General features: G+C 42.8%; 1 protein-coding gene across 1 annotated transcript in view; it reads left to right on the top strand.

Moving 5' to 3' along the window:
• The first annotated feature begins 4,289 nt into the window (after positions 1-4,289).
• Positions 4,290-21,884, top strand: part of slc24a3 (solute carrier family 24 member 3) — an 82,201-nt gene continuing 64,606 nt past the window's right edge. Inside the window, exons 1-2 of the mRNA XM_076285929.1 lie at positions 4,290-4,805; positions 16,440-16,583. Coding sequence (XP_076142044.1) covers positions 4,613-4,805; positions 16,440-16,583 — 337 coding nt within the window. The 5' untranslated portion in view covers positions 4,290-4,612. The remainder of the gene's footprint in view (positions 4,806-16,439; positions 16,584-21,884) is intronic.

Below are 21,884 nucleotides of genomic sequence, written 5' to 3'. Positions count from 1 at the left end.
ATTGGAGATACCTGTTCTATGTTTGTAAGTATGGATTTAAGGCACATTTAGATAACGTACTGTATTGGAAGGAAAACAGTCCAAAACCTGACAAGTCCAGGTGTTTATGCTCTCTCTAAACAAATCTGTGATACAGTCTAATATGGCTGCACAAATTCATTGTCTAACTTACACTATGAACTGCAGTACAATGTCAATATTAAAACACTGGCTAATTCTGTTGGGATTACAGTAAATATTGACAGTTGAAGGAATGTGATTTGTTGATAGTTATTATTAGATGGATGTTTTGATGGATGTCTTATAGATAGCGCACTAGTTTTAAACCCATGATAATGCATATTTAAAAGTCAGTGGAAATGTGGCTCATATGTATTTTCAGATTGGAAAATTGTTTATTTTATGAATTTGAAAAGGCGGCAGAAAGCACAACCACAATGTGAACATGTCCAGTTCCAGAGGAGTGTTTTGCCCAAGATGCATGTCATACTCATTTGGCTTCCAGTGTCCTCAAAATAATAGTGATTATTTTGACCAAGTATGTCATTGTTTTGGAAAGGTGAGTCTCACTTCTGGTAAAATTGTGTTTGTATCTCACTTCTGGTAAAATACGTGTTTACTTTTTGCACAACTACAAAAAGGTCCAATGTACAAGGGCACTGAAATAGGCCAAATATGCACTCAGTCAAGTCAATAGTAAACTGAAGCTGATAACTATCAATAATGCAAATGTTTGAATAGTGATCTGTGATGGAAAAGTGATATCATGACACATATGTCCGATATGAAGTGTTGAAATGGAAATTTGTTCTTATTTTCACAAAAGAATGTGCAAAGATGAGTGCTTATTAAGGCCCTGTAAAGGACCTACCTGCAGGTTGCTATTGATTCACGGAGAATGAGGTGTGTTTATGTCAACAGAGTGAGACAGGCCCTGTCAAATCAGAGTCATTTGACTGTGCGAGCTAATGTAGGTGTAGAAATATGTTTCATTGATGCAAAAGGGTAATGTCTGACAGGTAATGTCAGTCAAATTCATATGCCATATCAAACTACAACAGACAATTATGAAGTGAAGATGTTGAGATAAGGATGCAGTCTAATGAGTAAATAGGCTACATAAACATAAAACATGGTACATCATTATTTATTTATTATTTAAATAAATACACAAATAAAGAAACATATCAATAAATGTCACTTTGCACACACAAAGGATGCCTGCTGAATAGGCCTACTATAAACATAAATAATTATAGGCTATTACATTTCCAGGGCATGTTTCGCTATACAGAGTGAAATTTATTTGTCCAGTCTGCCAGGGGCAACTCGGGGAAAAGTGCCTTGATCATGGGCACAACGGTGGCAGCTAGGAATCAAACCCACAACTTTTACTGGGTACTACATGCTAGCCCAGCTCCTTACCCACGACGCTACCTAATGGTGGAGGAGGAGGATTTGTCGGATGGTGAAACAGTCGGTCCTGGTGAGCAGTATGGCAGTATGTCTGCTGAACCTGATGTGGAACTCCATGAGGATAATTCACCTGATTCATCAGCCCTGTCTCACAGCAGCAACAGTGGGGAGAGATCCAGAGGGCCTGTCCAGAAACGTATGCGTGGACCTGGCAGAGATGAACGTGGCGAGCTATATTCCAGCTTCATTGGCGAGCTGTATTCCAGCTTCATTGACAGAAAGTTAGCCTACTGGTTAGCGCTTCGGACTTGTAACCGGAGAGTTGCCAGTTCCCGAAGTGCCCTTGAGCAAGGCCCTATAACCTCTCACTGCTCCCCGAGCGCCGCTGTAGCAGGCAGCTCACTGCGTCGGCATTAGTGTGTGCTTCTCCTCTCTGTTCACTGTGTGCTGAGTGTGTTTCACTAATTCACGGATTGGGATAAATGCAGAGACTGAATTTCCCTCATGGGATCAAAAGAGTATACTTTATACACACACACACACCACAAGGTATTGAATAAATACAAATACTATGAACAAACACTTTTTGACTTTTCTTTAATATTTTTTCCTATTCACACAAACATCATCTTTAAACTTTAACGGACACCACCCCCCCCCTAACCCACCTCCCCCCAACATTCAAAATCAATTGTATGCACCATATTGCTATGTAGCATAGTAATATTATACACCATGTGAAAGCTTGGACTCTTGGGAATCCAAAAATGACAATTTTTATGCACAGTCTGTATAGTGCTTTACATTGTCAGATTGATCATAATAATGCCTTAATTAAATTTAATCCCTGCTGCCCTCCTCCCCCTCCTCCGCTTTTGGTGCTACCCTGACCTCTGGCTGCAGTGTAGCTGCAGCACAATAAGTAGATGCAACATTGGATACTGAAATATTCACAAGAATCCATAGAAATTAAATCTTCATGTTGTTTTATTCAATATTAGTTGTGCAGATGTATAGTTTATCTTATACACAGCCATTGAACCAAAAAAGTAAATGCAAAAATAGAGACTTTTGTGTAATTATTCCATATTTTGTGTAGTCATTCTATATCAGAACACCTGACATACAATCCAAATAGTCTACAAGAAACTTCAGAGTGTTACCTTTCATTTGAGACCAAGATTATGCTTCTAGAGAGGTTGTTACACAGTAAGGCTTTTATTGTCAGTATGCATTTTGAGTTTCCATTGGGCATTTTACAAAACGCATGAGTATACCTTGGTAAATAAATAATCGTTCTAAATTGATCTACTTTTGCACAAAGCTTCACAAGACCTGGTGCTAGTGCTCAGTTGTGTTTCTAAGTCCATTCAAGTTACCTAGAGGGCTGAATTGTGGTCAGTTCAGAGATGCTTGCAATCCGGCAAGAAGAAAAAACTATATTCTAGCCTCTGTAGCCCTGTGTCAGTGCATCACACAGTTATTCTGATGGTCTCTACTGAAACTACTGTGTCTCAGCTTTCCAAAGAGGTCAAGCATTTGATGGTGGGCCAAATTGGGTGACAACAGTGGCTTCTAGAGTATAAGAACAATGCGATTTTGGGGTAAAAGCCTACAGATGGCCCATCCGTAATAGTTAAACCACACAAAATTGTATTGTAAATGAAAGTATACCAGAGTCCTATGTACACCATAGTAATTTATTGATATGCCGCATAATGTCCTGCTTTTTGGTGTTATGGAAATGGTCACCCTACCATAGGCACTAATGCACGCCAATATGATCATGGATGGGGAAAAAAAACACTATACTGGTTCCATGCTGAATAGTCCTATCCCGTAAAACAATTAGGCCTTATTTCATCGCTTGGGTCATTTCATGCAAAAGTGTTGAACTAGTTGTCCTGTCTAGTATACTCTCTTGTAATCAGCTCCTTCCAAACACAATAATGTGTAACTTTGTCGTTTTAGAATAGGTATGCCACATAGCATAGTGCTACCTTGCACATTGTTCATTTGAAAATATTTACAGTGTAAATTGTCATATTAACAACATGACAAAGAAGTTTGACTATCTTGTTCATAAACAATGGCATAAGGGCATGTCATTTTGATTGCACTGACAGTTTCATTGGTAGATACATGCTTTTAAGACATAGACTAAGCATTTCGGCAAGATGCGTGCTTTTGCAAGTAAACACATGTGATGTGATGTAAGCCTAGTTTGCACTAATTGTTTTGAGAAATGCACTGGTGTGCAAACGTTAATGATCACTTGAGAAATGCACCAAAGTGACTGAGAAAAACTAGCCTAGGCTACTTTAGATGATGAAATCCCCCAGTTCTTTGAGACCTATTGAACAGAGAACCTGTTTGATGCTTTTTCACTGACATGACATTAGCTATTGAAGATGTAAAAAAACAGCTGTCAATTGTACACAAGCAATCACATGGATGTGCAAAAGCATTTGCTATGTGTTTGAAGTAAGATGAATTGATTATGATGTGCACACGTAGGCCCACAAGTTTGGAGGTTGAGCCAGCAGTTTTTATAATTGTAATTCTAATCTGAGAAATGCACCAACACGATTTAGAAAAACTGTAAGATGGTAAAAAAGGGCACTTGACAACTAAATTGTCTGCTATCGACAATTTTAGGCAACCAACAGGTCGATCCAACAGGTGGCGGCATTGAGCAAATAGACTCTTTCTCCTCAGAGTTGCTTCCCTTAAAATCTTCGTAAAACGCCCCTCCTCTCACCACCCCTCCGTAATGTTAGGGCAAGGTATTTCACCATCGAGCAGCTGCACTGTATCAAGCTGTCTTTAACGCCCCCCGCTCTTTTGCTCACTCCCCTGCGTTCAGCCCTCCCACTACCGTTCACTCTCCAACATCATCTTGCCCACTACGAATCGTGTCCTGCAAAAATCGGCAACGAGCAGACGCAATCAAATGGAGCGCTTCTTCCTTTCGCGATATCTATGTTTCGCATTATCGGGATTTGAAATTATATAGAACAAAACAGCTTTAATGAAAAGCGAAAACATTAACAGCCGCGTGTGAACACTGTCAAAACACCTCTTCCGTGTCTAAACTTTCCCCATCTCGCTCTCTCTCGTCTACCCCCGATCCCAAGAATCTCTTTTTTTGCACTATCCGCGCAGTTCGTTGAGCACTCGCTGTCGAGGTTTCGAAATGGATGGGGTTATCGTTGGCTGGATGCCTAAGTCTGCCGGGGTCCAGAGTTGCCCGCTGCAAGTGATGCTCAGCCAGAGGAAGATCAAAGCGAGGAGGAAGGGGCGAAAGGAGTTGTTCCTTGGACAGATGTGCTTCATGGGGCTTTTGCTTATAGTGGTGTCCGGTTTATCGCGTGTTGCTGAAAGCACAGGTGAGTCCGCACCGATGACGAAATGGTAGGGGAGTGAGTGCGTGTCTCAAAGTGTGACATGATAGTTTAACATAGAGATTATCCCTAATTTCATTTTGGTAACGGGTTTTCCATGGCACATGTCGGAAGTTAGTAGCCTATATCTTGTTTTTTTTTTTTTTTTTTGCACGAGTTTAGCGTGACCCTCTTTGGGCAGATTGTGTTTTAGTTTGAAGCAAGACAACACATTGATATAGCCTACTGGGTGGCAGCAGCACAATGGATAGGCCTACACACAAAGCCAGTTTAATATGAAGTCCTCTTATCCTTCGTCATTTAAATGTGCAAAAATCAAGATTGTTTCTCTCAAAATGGTCAGTTTAAGGTAGGCCTAGTTAGAATTGTGTGAGATGCTTTGACATGTAACCTACTGGATGGATCAATTCTGTTTATTTATGCTTATTGGTCTATATTATATTGTAGGCTTCGTTTGTAATGATAATAGGCATAATTCCTCAAGACCTAAACATTTCACTTGATTCGCTGGAATTGTCCAGCCTGCACTTTCAGCATTCTTGAAAACATACGATGTGGAGCCTTGATTTCTTTTGAAGTGTAGTAGGCATGCACCTTACATAGGCCTATTTCATTCAGTGTGTTATTGCTTGTGTTTGATTAGCCTATCTTATTCTTATTCTGAAGTCCAAAAGGTAGGTAACCTGATGAATTTCGCCAAGAAAAATTGTAAAGGTTGTATGAACGCTTGTTCATCACTGGTTTTGAAAAAATAAACTGTCGAGGGACTTTTTTTAATACAATGCTGATATAATGCTGTCCTGAGACCATACTTTTTAACCCCACTGGGATTAACATAGATCATCACAAAGTTCGCTGCAAAAGGTTGTGCTCACACACTAATGTACATTTCTTTTGAGTACCAGATTAACAGATTGCATAATGGGTGATAAATGTGTCCATAGGGATTTCATAGCAAATTTGTCATTTTGTGTTAATATACAATTGTAAGAAAGATGCAGAGAAAGTGATACAGCAAAGTGAACACAGGGGAGTGGCAAAGCTGCATTATCCCGCTCTCTAAATCAAATGGAAAAGTGAAATGATGATATCTGTTTAAGTGGTGTGTGAGATCCTGAGGACCTGTTAGTGTTGCTGTACCCGTTAATCAACGGGGTCACCTTCTCTGGGAGAGACAAGTGGACAAGGGAGGTGATGAGTGAGGTGGGTGGGGGGGACAAGAACAAGCCGGTTAGCGGCTGAGCAAGGAGATGGGATTCCCTCTGGAGTAACAGGTTCGAGGAACACCTCCCTCCGCTTTGCTGAATTAAGGATTGTGCGTGTGTGTGTTTGTGTGTGTGTGTGTGTCCGCGTGTGTGTGAGAGAGAGAGCGAGAGAGATATCCCATTTATCACCTGCCCCAGCCCATTTCTTACACACACTCACTGAGGAGCAGAACACTTCATTATTTTAGCCAGTTTTACAGCGCACCGTGCCAGAGCGGTGACAGCAAGCCATTCCCAGATGGATGGCCTTTTCAGCTTTATTCTCCGTTGAACAAATAAATGGGAGTTTGGATCAACAGTGTATTCTCTGAACACTGGAATGGGGAATCACCAGCCATACAGTTTAATTGTGGTCATGGAGGAGGTTGTTCGACATTGATGTATGTTCTTTTAATTTAGGTGGATTTCTGTCTGGAGTATTTTACACTAGCATGGCTTGGTGCAGCATGGGAGACATACTGTAGCTAGATTAAGATTATAATGTGTTGATCCATAGGCTTATTTCACATGGCAAAGGCAGCTCTATCCCCCATGCTGCTGCCTTCTACTATTGCTAAACAATCTGCAATTCTCTTTGAAACATATTCCTGCAAAGGGGGAGAAAACAGGCCGATCAAAAGTAGTGCTTAAGGCTCAGCAGACCGTACAGTGAAGTCATAAAAAGGCTATGGTGTTTGTGAACCAGTGAAAAACAGAAGGCTTTAGGAATATCTTTATTTTGGGGATACATTCATCAACAAAGAACAGGTAGAGGGTGCTGCTGTTGGGTTACAGTAAATTTACAGGAGACACGTTTGTCTGTTTGTCTGTTCCTGTTGTAACAATCACATTTATCTGCTCCTAAACACGTAGCATACCGCTTTCCTTGACTTCACAGGTATTTAGTGGCAAGACTGGCTGGATACAGATGCTCAGTGTGACTGTGTACTGGGGGGGAAGGCAAACACTATACGATTTTTACAAGCAGAGTCAATCTGCCCTGCCACCAACCAGTCTGTTGCCTTGTTGTGTGTGCGTGCTTCTGTTAAATTCCCTATCGGCTAAAGGCGTGCCCATTGCCATGGATGGTCCAGACATGACACTGCTGGTAAATGCATCATCAGCAGTGTTTCCCATATATTGACTTATTTGTGGCGGCCCACCACAATATCAACTTTGACCACCACACAATGATTTTCCAGGTTGTACTAAATTGTGCTTAAATCTGGTTAGCATCATAACCACACTGTCCTAATTGTTAAAAACTGTTGTATTCAAGTTAATTCTGCAAACCAACCACCACAAATTGAATTTAATTCTGTGGGAAACACTGATCAGTGCATGTGTGTTACCTCCGCCAGAAGGTCATGTATTTGGTGTGGTTTGTCCGTCTGTCCCTCCGTCTGTCTGTGTGCAGGACTACGCAATCTCTGCCCAATTTCCATGAAACTTGATGGAAAGGTGTAGCATTGTCCAAGGACGAACCCATAACATTTTGGATTATGGGCTAACTGTAGTGTTTTTAATATCCCTTTCGTATCTATTGCTCCGTATGGCATTTACGCCTGGTTTGCCCTCTAGTGCTCAAACCAATGGAAGGCATTTCTTGACCCAAATAATAGCATGGTGGAGTTCTCCTGATGGAATGAATGAATTAATGCAACCATGCATGATTTTAATACCAAACTGAAGGGTGATATACAGCTTATTATTATGATTGGACAGTGTTTATGTTGACATTTAAAAGCCAGTTACACTGATATCCCAAGTTTGACTTGTATACACCAGAGCTGCATATTTGGTGGAGGTCTGCCCTCTGTGAGTGCCGTTTGAGTTGTATATTGTGTTGAAGAAATTTGACTGCATCCTTCATGGAAAATTCATGGTGGTTGACATCAATTACTGGAACTGAACAAATTCAAGAAGAGTGGAGATAACAAAATCCTTCTCTGAAGAAATAAATGAAAATGGATCCTTTTATGGGTGTAAGAAACAGACTTCTCAAACTCAGCGCTCAATTAAATCACTTTTATCCTATCATTACAATCAGCATTTATTAGCCTATCATAATTGGTTATGGCCTTCAGTTATACTGTGGTCATGACATAAAAATGATGGGAATGAAAAAGGATGTGAGTTCTAAAATGACAGTTAAATATGGGCTAATGCTGGAGAAATGTATCAGATAAGTTCATACCACTTGGGCCTTCTACTTTCCTTTATCAGCTGCCCAAAAAGCATGAGCTTTTCTCAGTCCAAAATTACATGGATCCTGTAGTTGGCCCCTCTTGAGTTGTGAGTTATGATATAACCGCAGATCTTAAGCATCACCACCCTTGAATTAGACCAGCTTATCTTTTTTTTATCTAAAAGGTGAAAAATGACCCTCTTTGTCTGTCCTGTTTGACCAATCAGTTTGTCTGATCATGATGCCTTTCAAACACATGGATCCCAGTGTACAGCGAAGAGTAGAATTTCCCTGCCCTCAGCTTCTTTGTGTGTGTGTGTGTGTGTGTGTGTCTGTGTGTGTGTGTATGTGCAATTCCCTCACTCTGCACTTCAAGCTGTTGTGTGGTGAGCATTCTGGTGCATAATCATAATCCAAGCATCACCCAGGTGGGTGCTACACATTAGTGGTGGTTAGTGAGGTTCCCCCATCACTTTAAAGCATTTTGGATATATTGATAAAGCACTATAAATGCTAGTTGTTAGTGGTGTGTGTGTGTGTGTGTGAGAGAAGCAGAAGGGGTGGAGCAGGTCCGTTGGGAGGTTTTGGGTACCAGTAGCTTGAAGTGCCCAATGAGTGGTGATGCATGACAAAGGACGTGAACACTGACTTTAAACTTCGGCAGTATTGGCTGTGGTGATTATGTTTTGTAAATATGTAAATATTAAGCAAAAAGCTAATTAGGGGGGGGGGGGGGCAGTGTTCTTTGTTTAACTGTTACTCTTTAATGTCCTCATTCATATTGCAAAGGGGGAGCTTTTCAGATTATTTATTTAGGGCAATTCCTCTCTCTCTCTCTCTCTCTCTCTCTCTCTCTCTCTCTCTGTGTGTGTGTGTGTTCTCATGCATCTTTGCTTTATGTTGGACTTTCCCCAGGAATAACGAGATTTGTTGGATAAATCTAACCAGAGGTCAGTTGGTCAATATATGATCAGTGCAGGAATATATGCCTACCTCAATAATTACACCTTGGAGTATTTTTGGCCCAGTTCCCCTTAAATAGAGACCTAATTAATCACGAAGCCTTTTGTGAAGCCGAGGCCTATTCTGGTACCCACAAGGCACTGCAGTCAGAAACAACTAGATGTGAGGGAGGCACAGTTCGATCCCACAGGCATAGGATATGGTGGTGAGAGAGAGGGGCTTTCTTATCCTTCTTCCAGGTGCCTCCTTCTTCCAGGAAGGATTCAGCCTGCTTTTTCTGCACACATATGATCCATCGTGGCCTCCATGATGTTGGAGAAAGAAAGGAATGGAGGGATAGAGAGAGAAAGATAAGGAAAGAGAGAGAGGGTGGTCATTAATTCAGAGGAGAAGAGGCCGCCCTACATACCTTTCCTCTCCTCCATATATAGCCCACCCTAAATGTCCTCATTATGTGTGTGTGATTTATGACATGCCACCATCTCACATGCCCCCCACCAGTACCCCTCACACACACACAGACACACAGACACAGACACACACACACACACACACACACACACACACACACACACACACACACACACAAAGACACAGAAAGGGGGGGTGTATGTGTTGAGGGGAGTCAAGCCCACAAGCGACGCGTGATTGCTTTGGCTTTATGAAGTCGGATAAATCCCCTTCAAATGCTCTCGGAGCAGGGATGAAGGTTTGCCCTCGTGCGGTAAATCAAACGCAACCCCTTTCTGACCCCACTCTGCTGGAGGAGACGGCGAGGTCGAGGGCTGGACGCAAACCAGACAGATGCCTGGAACGGGAAGCCGAGACACGGAGGATTCGGCAAAGGCAGAGCATGGATACATGGATCCCACCCCAGATTCTACCCACTGATACTGACCAAAGACTGACCACTCGGACTGCAGACACCTGTTGCCTTAGAGGCATTGATAAGAGCATTAAAAAGAGGAGGTTCTTCCAACCGGTCAACCTGTAGGTCCAGGATATTTGCTGTTATATGGCCGCATTCAGCTAGACAAATATACTTGAGATATTAAAATCTGCGACGGGCAAATAATGAGCTTTAAACCTCTAATCTTCTGACTGCCGCTGCATTTATGTAAGCAGTTCTTTGATAGACTGTCTGATTACATAAAGCCACAGTCAAAACTCATTTGAGGCAGGGGTAGGGTTTTATAACTAAACCTGAGAATGAGGGCTGCACTGTGCTGTGCTGAAACGTAGTCCCTCTGCGGGGGATGGAAGCTCCCGTTCTCTTCATGAAGCCTGTAGCTTTTTTCTTTTTTTTTTCCCTTCTCTTCTGTTACTTCAAAAAGGTCATGAGGGTTCAGCCTGGCAAATTAGCAACAGAAAAAAACTGTTCGCCGAGCCCTTAGTGGCAAATGTGGGACGACAGTCCATTACCCAGGCCATACAATTTTGGTCTTCCTTGCGGTTGTTTAATTAGCATGGTTTGCTTTGAGCAGAATCGCAAGCTTGTCAGTGCGCTGTGCTGGGTTTTCATCTCTGTTTCAGTGCACTCCAAAATGTGGTGTGAACTTGAATTCATTTGGTGTTACACAAGCATCTTTAAGTTATGGTTTTTAACATCATGCCAAGTCTTCAAGCAACCTGCACAGAAATGTAGAATTTTGACACAGTGTTTGTTTTGAGATAATTTGTGATGGAAAGAGAAACCAATGTTTTTGTCGCAGGTCTCAAAGCCTGATATTGTCTGTGCACTTGCACTCAAGTCCAGCCAAACTGCGGCCAAGCAAACACTCTAACATCATGCCTTTCTCTGGTATTTGTTCCCTTGCTTAAACAAGCTGACATCATTTTGATTATTTTGGCATAGCTAATTTGATTACTGTATTTGCCAAAATAACTGAAATCATAGTGTGTGCCGTATGAGACCAGAGCACTTTAACTCCTTAAATGGAGTGACCCACCATCTAACAATGATTCAACTCGTCTTGTTTGCTATAACCAATGCGCTAAACGTCAGCAAATACACTACCGGTCAAAAGTTTGGGGTCACAGAAATTTCCATTCCACTACATTATAGACAGAATACCAGCTAAGATCAGTTGCATTGTTTTTTTTTAATCAGGGCAGCAGTTTTCAGATTACATTATGTGCTTACATAATTGCAAAAGGGTCTATAATGGAGTGGAATGGAAATTTCTAAGTGACCCCAAACTTTTGACCGGTAGTGTAGTTATGTCTGGATCTGGATGAGTCTCTTTTGGACCAACCCTGAATCTTCTCTTGTCGAGAAGATTGATGGAAGACTTAAGAGCGGGGTTTGGAGGGACACTTCTAACACATTACCCAGAGGTTTATCACTCCTGCTGGGATAACCCTCCTGGCCTCAAAGCCCTGGCATGGCTTTTTGATGGCTCTGTAGATGGGCATGCCTTTCCGTCATCAAAGTTGACAGCTCGCACTCACAGCAGGAGGCGCGCTGCCACCAGGCGCTAATGAGGTTATTAAGACGCCCGTCACATTCATAAATGACCAATCACTGATACTCCACTCATGCACTTTAAAAATAGACTCTATTGATCTTTGTGTGTACAGACAGAGATAAGAGCTAGAGGCTGAAGAGTGAGGTCAGTAACCCCTTGGAAGCAGTCACAATGTCCATTCAGGGGGCATTCATTCTAATTTTGGTCAAGCTTAACAGTTTTGTTTAGCTGGTTTTAAGGCAGATTGATTTTATTGATTTTAGAGAGAGATGAATTAGCCTTAGCTGCTGACATCATACATTGGGAGAGAATGTGTACACACCTGATTTCAGTTTTCCATGGGCGAGGGGACCAGCATTCAGGGTCTCCGCCCCCCCCCCCCCCCCCCCCCCCCCCACCGGGCCTGGTCCCTTTCCCATCCAGGGACTTGCTAATGAAGATGAACTAGGTGATTAACGCTTGGCAGCGCGGAATGGATGTGGAGGGCTAAATTTAACGCGCCTCTGACAGTATGGGAGTGAGGTTGGAGGGTCTCGCCACTGTGTGGAACTGGCGGTGATTCCCCTCATTGTCAGTTCTCCCACCTGCTAACTGGGACATCCTTGCACATATGTTCGTGGGTTGGGCCAGTGGGCCACTGCTACTACTTATACACAGGCACGCATCATTAGTTGAGAGCCGTGTTGGGAGACGGAGTGTGTTGAGACAAGGCCTTCTTTTCTTCACGTGCAGTGCACTGTATGGATGCCTTTCCACTGCTGTGGAGCCATCATATAATGTAAAGAACTTTAAGAACGGGATGACAGTATTTTTAGCCTTCTCACTTTTCAGAAAGTGCTCTCACATGCAATTCAATCACACTACATTTTCTAATACTGTTACTAATGTTTTATTAACATGTTATAAGCCCATGTGCATGTTTCCTTAAAGCTTCAGAAACAAAGTATTCCAGACATGCTCATCCCCCTTTACTATCTCTCTGACTAGATCTGTTTTGATGTAGAGCACAATATGTATGGAGAAGTTGCATAATACTCCTCTGAATGGATAAATAAATATATATTTTGGCATCAAGGTTTATGTTTATTTTCGGCATGCTTCGTATCTGCATTCGCCATATTTCTGATTTATAGTTAGTACACACACACTGACTGAAAGACCGAGAAGGGAAGAGAGAGTGCTAGAAAGTAGAGCAGGTTCTTTGCCAAATCTATTTTTTCTCAACTTTGGTATTCCATCTTTATTGTTGTGTTGTCATTTATTTAATCACTGCAAGCTGTCTTGTTGATATGCATCACTAAGCATACAGCCTTTTGTGTTTTGTTTTGGGTAACTGGGTCTTTTGCCACCCTGCCATTCTCCTGTGTCCCTCATACACTCATCATCAGTATCATCTGCCCCTCTCTGTGCACTGAGTTAGGGTTTGGGGTTGGCTCCCTACGAGCTAGTTCAATGAGAAGAAGAGCCAGGTCTGCCATAGAACTCAAGGTAGTTCAGATTGGCACCATGCACCAGTGCACCATGTTTGACCATGGTAAGGCAAATCCCTTTGGAATATCTATGGTCAGTTTAATTTTATCATGCTTGGGGATGAGGCTGGTGCAACAGACGCTGATGTTCAAGAAGGAACCCATTAGATACCTAGTTAGTTTCCCTCTCCAGTATTTAAATCTCTGTATATCATTTTGCAATGTGCAATGACGTCTCAACACCCATCCTTTGCAGGGATGTCTGTCTGCCTCAGTCTTTGTTTAACAGGGTCTTGCATCATTGGTCTTCTGTCATCTGAGCTGTTATGTCATATCTCCATAGTAACCCCCCCCCCCAACACACACACACACACACACACACACACACACACACACACTGTGTGCACTGAGCATCCTCGCCTCATTGAGCAGGTAATGCTGTTACAACATAACGTCAGAAGCTCACAAGATGTCTAGATTTGTCATCCCTAGGCAAGAGTGCATGCACAGTGAGGAGAGAGAGAGAGACCAAGAGAGAGATGATGGGATGGAGAGAGAAGCATTCACAGGAAAGGATGCGCTTGCTCTCTCTCTCTTCTCTCTTCTCTCTTTCTCATCTCAACATGCTGTAGCACGCTGGGGCAGCACTGCATGCCTAATTGGACACATGTCTTGAAGCAGGGGCAGTCTCCGTCACTCTCGCCACAGAGGAGAAGAAGGGAGCAAGGGGGGGGGGGAGAGGAGGAGCAAGACAGACTCTGGGAGGGGAGAGGGGGATTTGACTCGTTACTGTACTGTACTGTTCTGTCTGCACCTCAACCCTTCTGGGTCTGACGGCACCCAACTGAAACATACACATGAACACATACACAAAGATGTATGGGACACAGACACATCCACAATCATAGAATACTAAGTAAAGCAGAATATACTGTATTCAACTATAAGAAGCTGGAGTCAGATAATTAGTCATTAACAGAGTCCCAGTATTATCTGCCACACCGAGGCACCATGAGGGCTTTTAAACAATAATATCTTCAGTCTGGGAAGAGGCCCGTCACAAACCTGGATGACAGGGAATGTTTTGTTTTTGCGACTGCTGCTTTGGTTCAGTATCACTGGAGAGCAGCACGGTTGAGAACAGGAGAGTATGTGTCGGTCTGTGTGTGTCGGTCTGTGTGTGTCAGTCTGTGTGTGTCGGTGTGTGTGTGTGTCGACGTGTGTGTCTGTGTGTCAGTCTGTGTGTGTCGCTGTGTGTGTGTGTGTCAGCCTGTGTGTGTTGCTGTGTGTGTGTGTGTGTGTCAGCCTGTATGTGTCAGCGTGTATGTGTTGCCGTGTGTGTGTCGGCCTGTGTGTGTTCCACAGGTGTGTTCTCTAGAGCTGGGCCAAAATAAATCGCTTGAGAATTCCATTGCTTTGTTGGCAATACTTTGTATTCTTTGTAATTGGTAAGTTTGGAAAATGCCACTACAATAAATTCCTTTGGGACAAAAGTTATCTGAGGGAAATAGAGTAAAGGACATTTTAAATGGATATTTCTTATTTGTATGTGTAATGGGGCATTCACTCACAACTTGATTTTCCTGGTGTATTGCAGATAAATCGATTTAAAATGAATTTGATCTTGCCTGTCCTCTCCTCCTCCTAGCAAGATGAGCTCTGGAAGTCATACCAAGGACAAGAGAAGGGGGGGGACTCAGTCTTGATGTCGTCATCCCTCGGTGCACGTCATAAATATGTTTTTCTTTATCTCCAGCAAGGGGGATGGTAATTGTGTTTCTTCTCCTTTCCACATCAGACAAAAATAGAAGTGCTATTTTTAGTGCATTGGAACTAGGGTGGGGGTGGGGATGAAGGTGGAGGTGGATAGGGTTGGGGGGTGTAGCAGAGAAGAAGGCCTTTGCATAGTGACTGTCTGATGAGGAGAGAGGGGATGAGCTGACAAGGGAGTGTGTGTGTGTGTGTGTGTGTGTGTGTGTGCGTGTGTGTGTGTGTGTGCGTGTGTGCGTGCGCGCGCATGCTGGGCTGGGCTATGGAGAGGCGCTCGAGGACACAGTGACCCAGATGGCAGTGCTGCCAGAATAATCAGCCACTTGTGAGACGCAGCAGAGAGGCTGGGGTCCACGCTGCGCGGCGGTCACGGCCATCATGGCGCCGCCCGGGCCACTCATGCCCATGCCACGTTTGCGCCGCACACTGCACCGCATTGCCAAGGCCCCAGTGCCGCTCAACAGACGGCCCTCATGAATATTCCCAGACAAGAACGACACAGCGCCTGTCACTGCGGTTACAGGAATTGGAAGTGTGTGTGTGTGTGTGTGTCCGTGTGTGAATGTGTGAGGTTTTAACACTGTTTAAAACATTTTGGGCTGCCGGTGTCCTTGTGAGCCGTATATGAACAAAGAGGACCTGACGCAGTTCTTCACTCCATGTTAAATGTGAGCGTGAAGAGTGTTATCTAATCGAGGGACCGAGGCAAATGTTTGGTCAAATAGTGGTGCTATGTTTTTGAGCTTTGGAGAGGCGTGCAGTGGCTGGCAGCTGATTAGTATTTTCAGTTAAATGTTACTTTTGAAATATCTCACTGAAATGATTTTGGATTGGAAATTGTAATCTGTGAATAATACTTTCTTTGTTTTGTCAGTTATGTACCTTTGCATTCTGAACTCAACCAAGATGCCTTTAAATGGTTGTACTTGAGTTATGTCTACTCTAAAATAGTTAAAACCTTTTAAGGTTCATTTTACAGCTCATCGTCGTCTCCAACACCGTCTTTGTGAATATTGTCATAGCCACAAGGACCTACCAAGAGACCTTTTTGACAAGATTTCAAGTAGAATCTGTAAAGATTCCAGAGAGTCAGAGAATATTAATGGTGTACTATGACCTTGCTTTCTTTGACCATTGATCATTCAGCAAGCCATTATTAAACAGTATTATCACTAAACAGGTAACAAACTACATAGTTCTGTAAAAGCACTAGTATTCTTCATCTTATAAAATAACTATTTAGATATGAGGGATATTCTACCAGGATAACATGACTGGGTTTGTTTTCGTTAGTATGACATGCCATACCCAGATCCCTCAATAGGTTTTATTATCAGAGGGGTTTCATTGGTCAGTATTACATGTGGCTGTTGAATGAAACATCAAAACCTTTAACCCCAGTGCCTCTGTTAAGAGTACTATCTGGTGTCGAGTTGTCACTTAAAGCAGCCTTTGCCTTTTTCATCATCTCCTGTCCCTTTGATTGACATTTGTGTGTCTCTCTTGTGTCTGTGTAGGTTATCGCACACCCAGCAATGGACCAAAGGCTATTCCAGGGTGGGATAGCCGTCGGCTACTGCAGTACTATGAAGACACCTACACGTACATACCAGAAACGACAGAGGCGACGGAGCGACCGCCCAAAAACTGTACCGAGCCAGGTAAGCTGATGTAAATGTCTCAATTGCCCCAATCCATGGTAACGACCTAACTGAAGCACTCTTTACAGTAAAAACAAGAAAAAGATTTCACTGTCATTTTTACAGCGTTAGGTGGACAAATACCTAACCACACAGTGGGTATAAGATTATATATCCGGTTACCATTCTGAGATAAGAATAGTTATTTCTGAGGTTAGTATTCTAAAGGCTGTTCATGAGACACATGAATGATTTTCTCTGCTTAAATTCAGGGCTTAGACTCCCATTACTGCCATATCATTTTGTTTGTGTAGTTTTGTTTAAGGTGATAATACAAGCTGCCACTATTCTGCCATTGTCTTTCTACTGTATTTTCATTGACTCTGCTGCACTGTGCTTTGGGCCCCTGTTCTTGCAATGACAACTGCTGAAAAATACTCATCAATACAGACAATACAAACACTGCAGTACCCACAAGGCATCAGGAGACAAAAATACTTTGTACATTATGTCAGTGTACTAACATACATACATGCATACATACATACATACATACCATACATGCATACATGCATGCAAACATAGATAGGTACATTGTGTGATTAGCATTGCAACTGCGTTGCATTGTAATTATTTACTTAAGTTAATGTTAACCAGCTAAACTAAATGATTTATTTGATAATAATTACAGTCTTTGTTGTAACAGTAATTGACAGTATTGTGTTTCTTGCCATTCTTTCTTTTGCTGTGGTGTCAGAAAATGTCATTGGTACTGGTTACAGTCTAAACACCTCAGTTTGACCAGTTTACACTTGAAAAAGTAGAGAGACTCTCTGTCGGGAGTTTCCCGTAGATGTGTTGTGCTTTGTAAAAAGAAAAAAGAAAAAGTGTCGGATGTACTGTTTTCACAAAGGAGCCCAAATTCCTGCGCTGGGCGCACAGGGGCTGGGTTTGTTATTGTTTTTTCCATGGCTGGATTTGTGTGCGCCATTCCAAGTGGGGTTCTGGTGTTTTAGGAGGCTGTGCTCCTTGCCAAACATCCTCTTGATCTCGTCGTTAAAAAGAAAAAAAAAACAGAAAAGATGCCCAGGGAAGGAGCCCAGATCCCCACAACCGAGGCTAATGTTGCCTGACGCCTTGGCCATGCCACTGGGTTCCCTCGGTCTGCTCTCCTCTGCGCACGCACGCACGCGCGTGTGTGTGCGTGTGCGTGTGCTTGTGCTTGTGTTTGTGTTTGTGTTTGGGTCTGGGTCTGGGTCTGTGTCTGTGTGGGTCTGTGTGTGAGGCAAGTTGTGTTATTTGTGTGCTGTTGATTGCATGTTGCATTCATTGTCTATGAAAGTGCTATTTACTAACATGCTTAATGCCTTGTCTTTCGATCCTTGGATTGGATGTTATATTTAGAAAGAAAAATACTTAATAGCTTGTTTCCGCTTAATTATGTCCTCCATCATGAAATGCTGTAATTATTTTAATTTAGATTATTATTGCTTTCCTTAATACTGAGTACTCTTTAAAATATGCGCTCTCTATTTCTCTCTCTCTCTTCCCCCCTCTCTTTATTTCTCTCTCTCCCCCCCCCCTCTCTCTCTCTCTCTCTCTCTCTCTCTCTCTGCTTCTCTGCTTCTCGCTACTCTCCATTATCTCCTTCGGGGTAGTATGTATAGGTATTAGAATGTATTCTAGTGCTAACACCCCATTATCGGAAACGTGGTAATTACCAACCATTTAGTTCGAAAATTCTTAAAACAACGATGTTTTTCAATACTTCAAAATAACATTTCCTAAATGAACCTTACATTTTTCAGTAGCCATAGGTGTGTAGATTTGAACAAAATCTAGTTTGGTTCTTACTGGGGCTTTTACTGCCTGAAATATCCGATTTTGTTTACCACACTCTGAGTTTAGTGCTGGGCTGGTGGGTGCTTATTCCCAACCTTTCTCAGGTACATGAGACGGTTAGCCCGAGAATTCTCGTCGGCAAATCAAAATTCCACTGGAGCTCCAAGCGGATTTGTACACGCAGCCTTACAACACTGTTTACAGCTCTTCGAGTCAAGGTAAAATGTAATTTTTGGTACGTGGCTAATTTAGATAAACTTATTGTGTGGGTGCTTTTGTTTCTTTAGGAATCCGCCGTCTTGGTTTGTATAGAAATGAATATTAAGTGACACATACACGTAAGAGGTTGGACATACGTGACGGTTGGTAATATGTGACGTTCCGATAGTTACCTACGGTCAGGTTGTGCGAGAAGCTTGGTCATCTCCTAACACAGCTCGAGTCACCTAATTACAAATGCTGATGTGCAGCGGATGTTAATTATTGCCAAGAGCTTGTGATTCTGTGCTGTGGTATCAGCATGGTGCTGGGTTTGGCTGTGGTGGCGTGCCTGTTGTGAACATTTCACCTCTGACCTGCTGAAGCAAAACAGCGACCTGGAGGATCTGGCACCAGCAATTCAGGTTACTCATTAGCTTCCTTTGGGAGTCACCAAGGTCACTGTGACAGAAATCAGAGGAGAGCATACATATATGTGCAATTACACACACACACACACACACACACACACATGCAGACATGTGCACACACACACAAACACAAACACACACACAAACACCGACACACAAACAGACATACACACACAGGCACATACACGCAGACAAACACACGCACACATGCACACATGCACACAGGCACACATACACACACGCAGACACATGCAGGCACACATACACACACACACAGACATACACACACACACACATACACACAGGTGTCCATGCCTTTTTTTCCTACTCTGGCTTATTTTTTCAGTTTGCTGCTTATGAGTCATTTCACATGTGACCTTTGTGAATGGTGCCATTTCCTGACTCAAAGAAGCAGACTCTCTCTGTCCCTGTGGAGATGAGCAGACATTTGTGGTTAGGAGAGGCAGACAATGCAAAAAGCAACACACTTGTTTATTCCTGCAAAGTCTTCACTCTCTCCTAGACTTCAAAAGGCCCATTCTTGAGGATAGAACCTATAACAGCCAGTCTTCTTGTCCACTGTAATGGCTCACTTTTAGACATTTGCTAACATTTTGTTGCTATCCATGTAGTTTCTTTGGCAAAGAGTAGAATCTAGAGATGCACCGATATGGAATTTTAGGGCCGATAACAATAACCAATATTTATTGGTTTGTTGTGGCCGATACCGATATGATAACCGATAATAACCGATAATATTACTCTTGAAAAATGGGGACAGCATTTAATAAGCATAATTTAATTGCAGTAATTTTACCTATCACCAATGATGGGCAGAACGCATAATAGTCCTCAATGGTACAGCAGTCAACAAAATAGCAGTAGCCTGCCTAGCCCTATGTGTGACGCCTTGAGGTGAACCTGACGTCAGTGAATTGTGAGTGAGTGGCCAGCGACAGTGTATCGTTTTCATATCTATGGAGTAAACGCTCAATGCAGATAAACAGCTAAGCTGGGGAAAAGTTATAGGCCTAGTGACCAAATCAGAGTTTGTGAGGGAAACTTATGTTTAGTTTCAACTGGGGGTAACTGAATAAAGCTGCAACTCCTCGGAATGTATCTTATGTCCGTCTAGCCTAGGCCTACTCTATTGCGCACACCCTGCTGCAGCAGAAGTGAGAGGGGTTAGCCCCGAAGGTTTTAATAACTTATAAAGAGATATTGGTATATTCAGAAGAAGGTCTTTTGGAGAGGAGAAGATGTGTGGTGGTGAGGATTGAAGAATAAACTCAAAAGAAGGATAAAGAGGCTGGCGGAGAGGGCCATCAAAGGCATTCATGGAAAAACAGAAATATTATGTTATGAAATGTTATGCTAGCTAGAGAGATGACTGTACTTGGGGAAAGCTGTTGTATGCTATGGAGAGTCAGGTGTGTGTGTGTGTGTGTGTGTGTGTGTGTGTGTGTGTGTGTGTGTGTGTGTGTGTGTGTGTGTGTGTGTGTGTGTGTGTGTGTGTGTGTGGTACATTTATCTATATCTCTGATCCCCAACTCACAAAGTTTCTCTCTCTGAATGAAATTATATGATATAGCTACGATATGCTTTTTGTGCAACAACACCCATCCACCACCACCATACACACACAGACACATGATAATAAAATCATCACAATGAATGAAACTGTTATGGAGTTCTCTTTCTTCCCCCCCTCTCTCTCAGTTAATCAGAGTCATGCTCTGTCCATTTTTGTCCTTATTAGTGCGTGTTAACCAACGTGAGTTTGCCCAGCACATCTGCAAAGTGTATCTAGTAAATCACGGAAAGTGTTTTGATGTAGATAAGTCATAAGAGGCTCTCAGTCACATCTGCCACGCGTGTGGGTGAGCCCAGCTCTGATCAGTATTTAAATAGCCAGCTGTTGTTTACTCAGTCCCTTAGATCTACTTGAGTTATTTATACAATGCCGTGAACACGGGAAACAAGATTGTGTGATGGCTGGGTAAACTCTGTTTTGTTACACACACCCACACACACCCACACTCACTCACTCACACTTACACACGTACAGACACACACATACACACAATTCTCCAATCTGAGACATTTTCATGGCAATTGTCTGTCTTAACTATAATCTCTTCCTGTATGTAATGTATGATGATGACATACTTAAGTCACTAGGTCAGTGATTGCAAATTGCAACACCTCTATGTCATACAACAGGTGTGTGTGTGTGTGTGTGTGTGTGTGTATAATTCATGTTAATTGAGGTATTGAAGAGGCAAGTGATTTCTTGTGTGTATTGGCCTGCAATACTCACCTCTGCCATGGTGCTCTGCTCCTGGGCTGAGTGGAAGTTGTCCACATTATACCACCCCCACCCCCACCTGGCCCATCCCTGCCCAGCCCAGCACTCCTCATCCTGGCCCAGTGGAAGGCTGTATGGCTCGGCCCTGAATGGAACATGAGCCTGTCAGAGCCAGAAGAGCCCTTCCCCAGACCCCCTGCTCCTCTGCCACAGCACATCAAAGGCAGAGCCTGGGAGTTTGGCAAGGAGAGAGAGAGAGTGTGTGTGTGTGTGTGTGTGTGTGTGTGTGTGTGTGTGTGTGTGTGTGTTGCTGATCAGAGGACTAGGCAGCGTTCTTGAGCATGTTGTCTTTAGCTGACCAAGCTGTTTTCCCAGAGCTGTCTCATAAGGCAATGTGAAGGGTCAGATGTATGAAAAAGAGCAAATCGAGACAATTTGAGTGCATGAGAGAGAGAGAGAGAGAAAGAAAGAGAAAGGGAAAAAGAGTCTTGTTTTATCCCCTGCCTCTGCGTAACTAAGCTGGATTTCTCATTGCCTCCTGTT

Source organism: Alosa pseudoharengus, unplaced genomic scaffold, assembly GCF_046254945.1.
Source record: "Alosa pseudoharengus isolate Yale_2024_CS ecotype anadromous, Long Island Sound unplaced genomic scaffold, YU_APseudo_1.1 YU_APseudo_1.1_scf_15, whole genome shotgun sequence".
NCBI classification, from domain to species: Eukaryota; Metazoa; Chordata; class Actinopteri; order Clupeiformes; family Clupeidae; genus Alosa; species Alosa pseudoharengus.
Note: the sequence above shows the minus strand (reverse complement) of the source record. Positions and strands in the feature narration are given on the sequence as shown.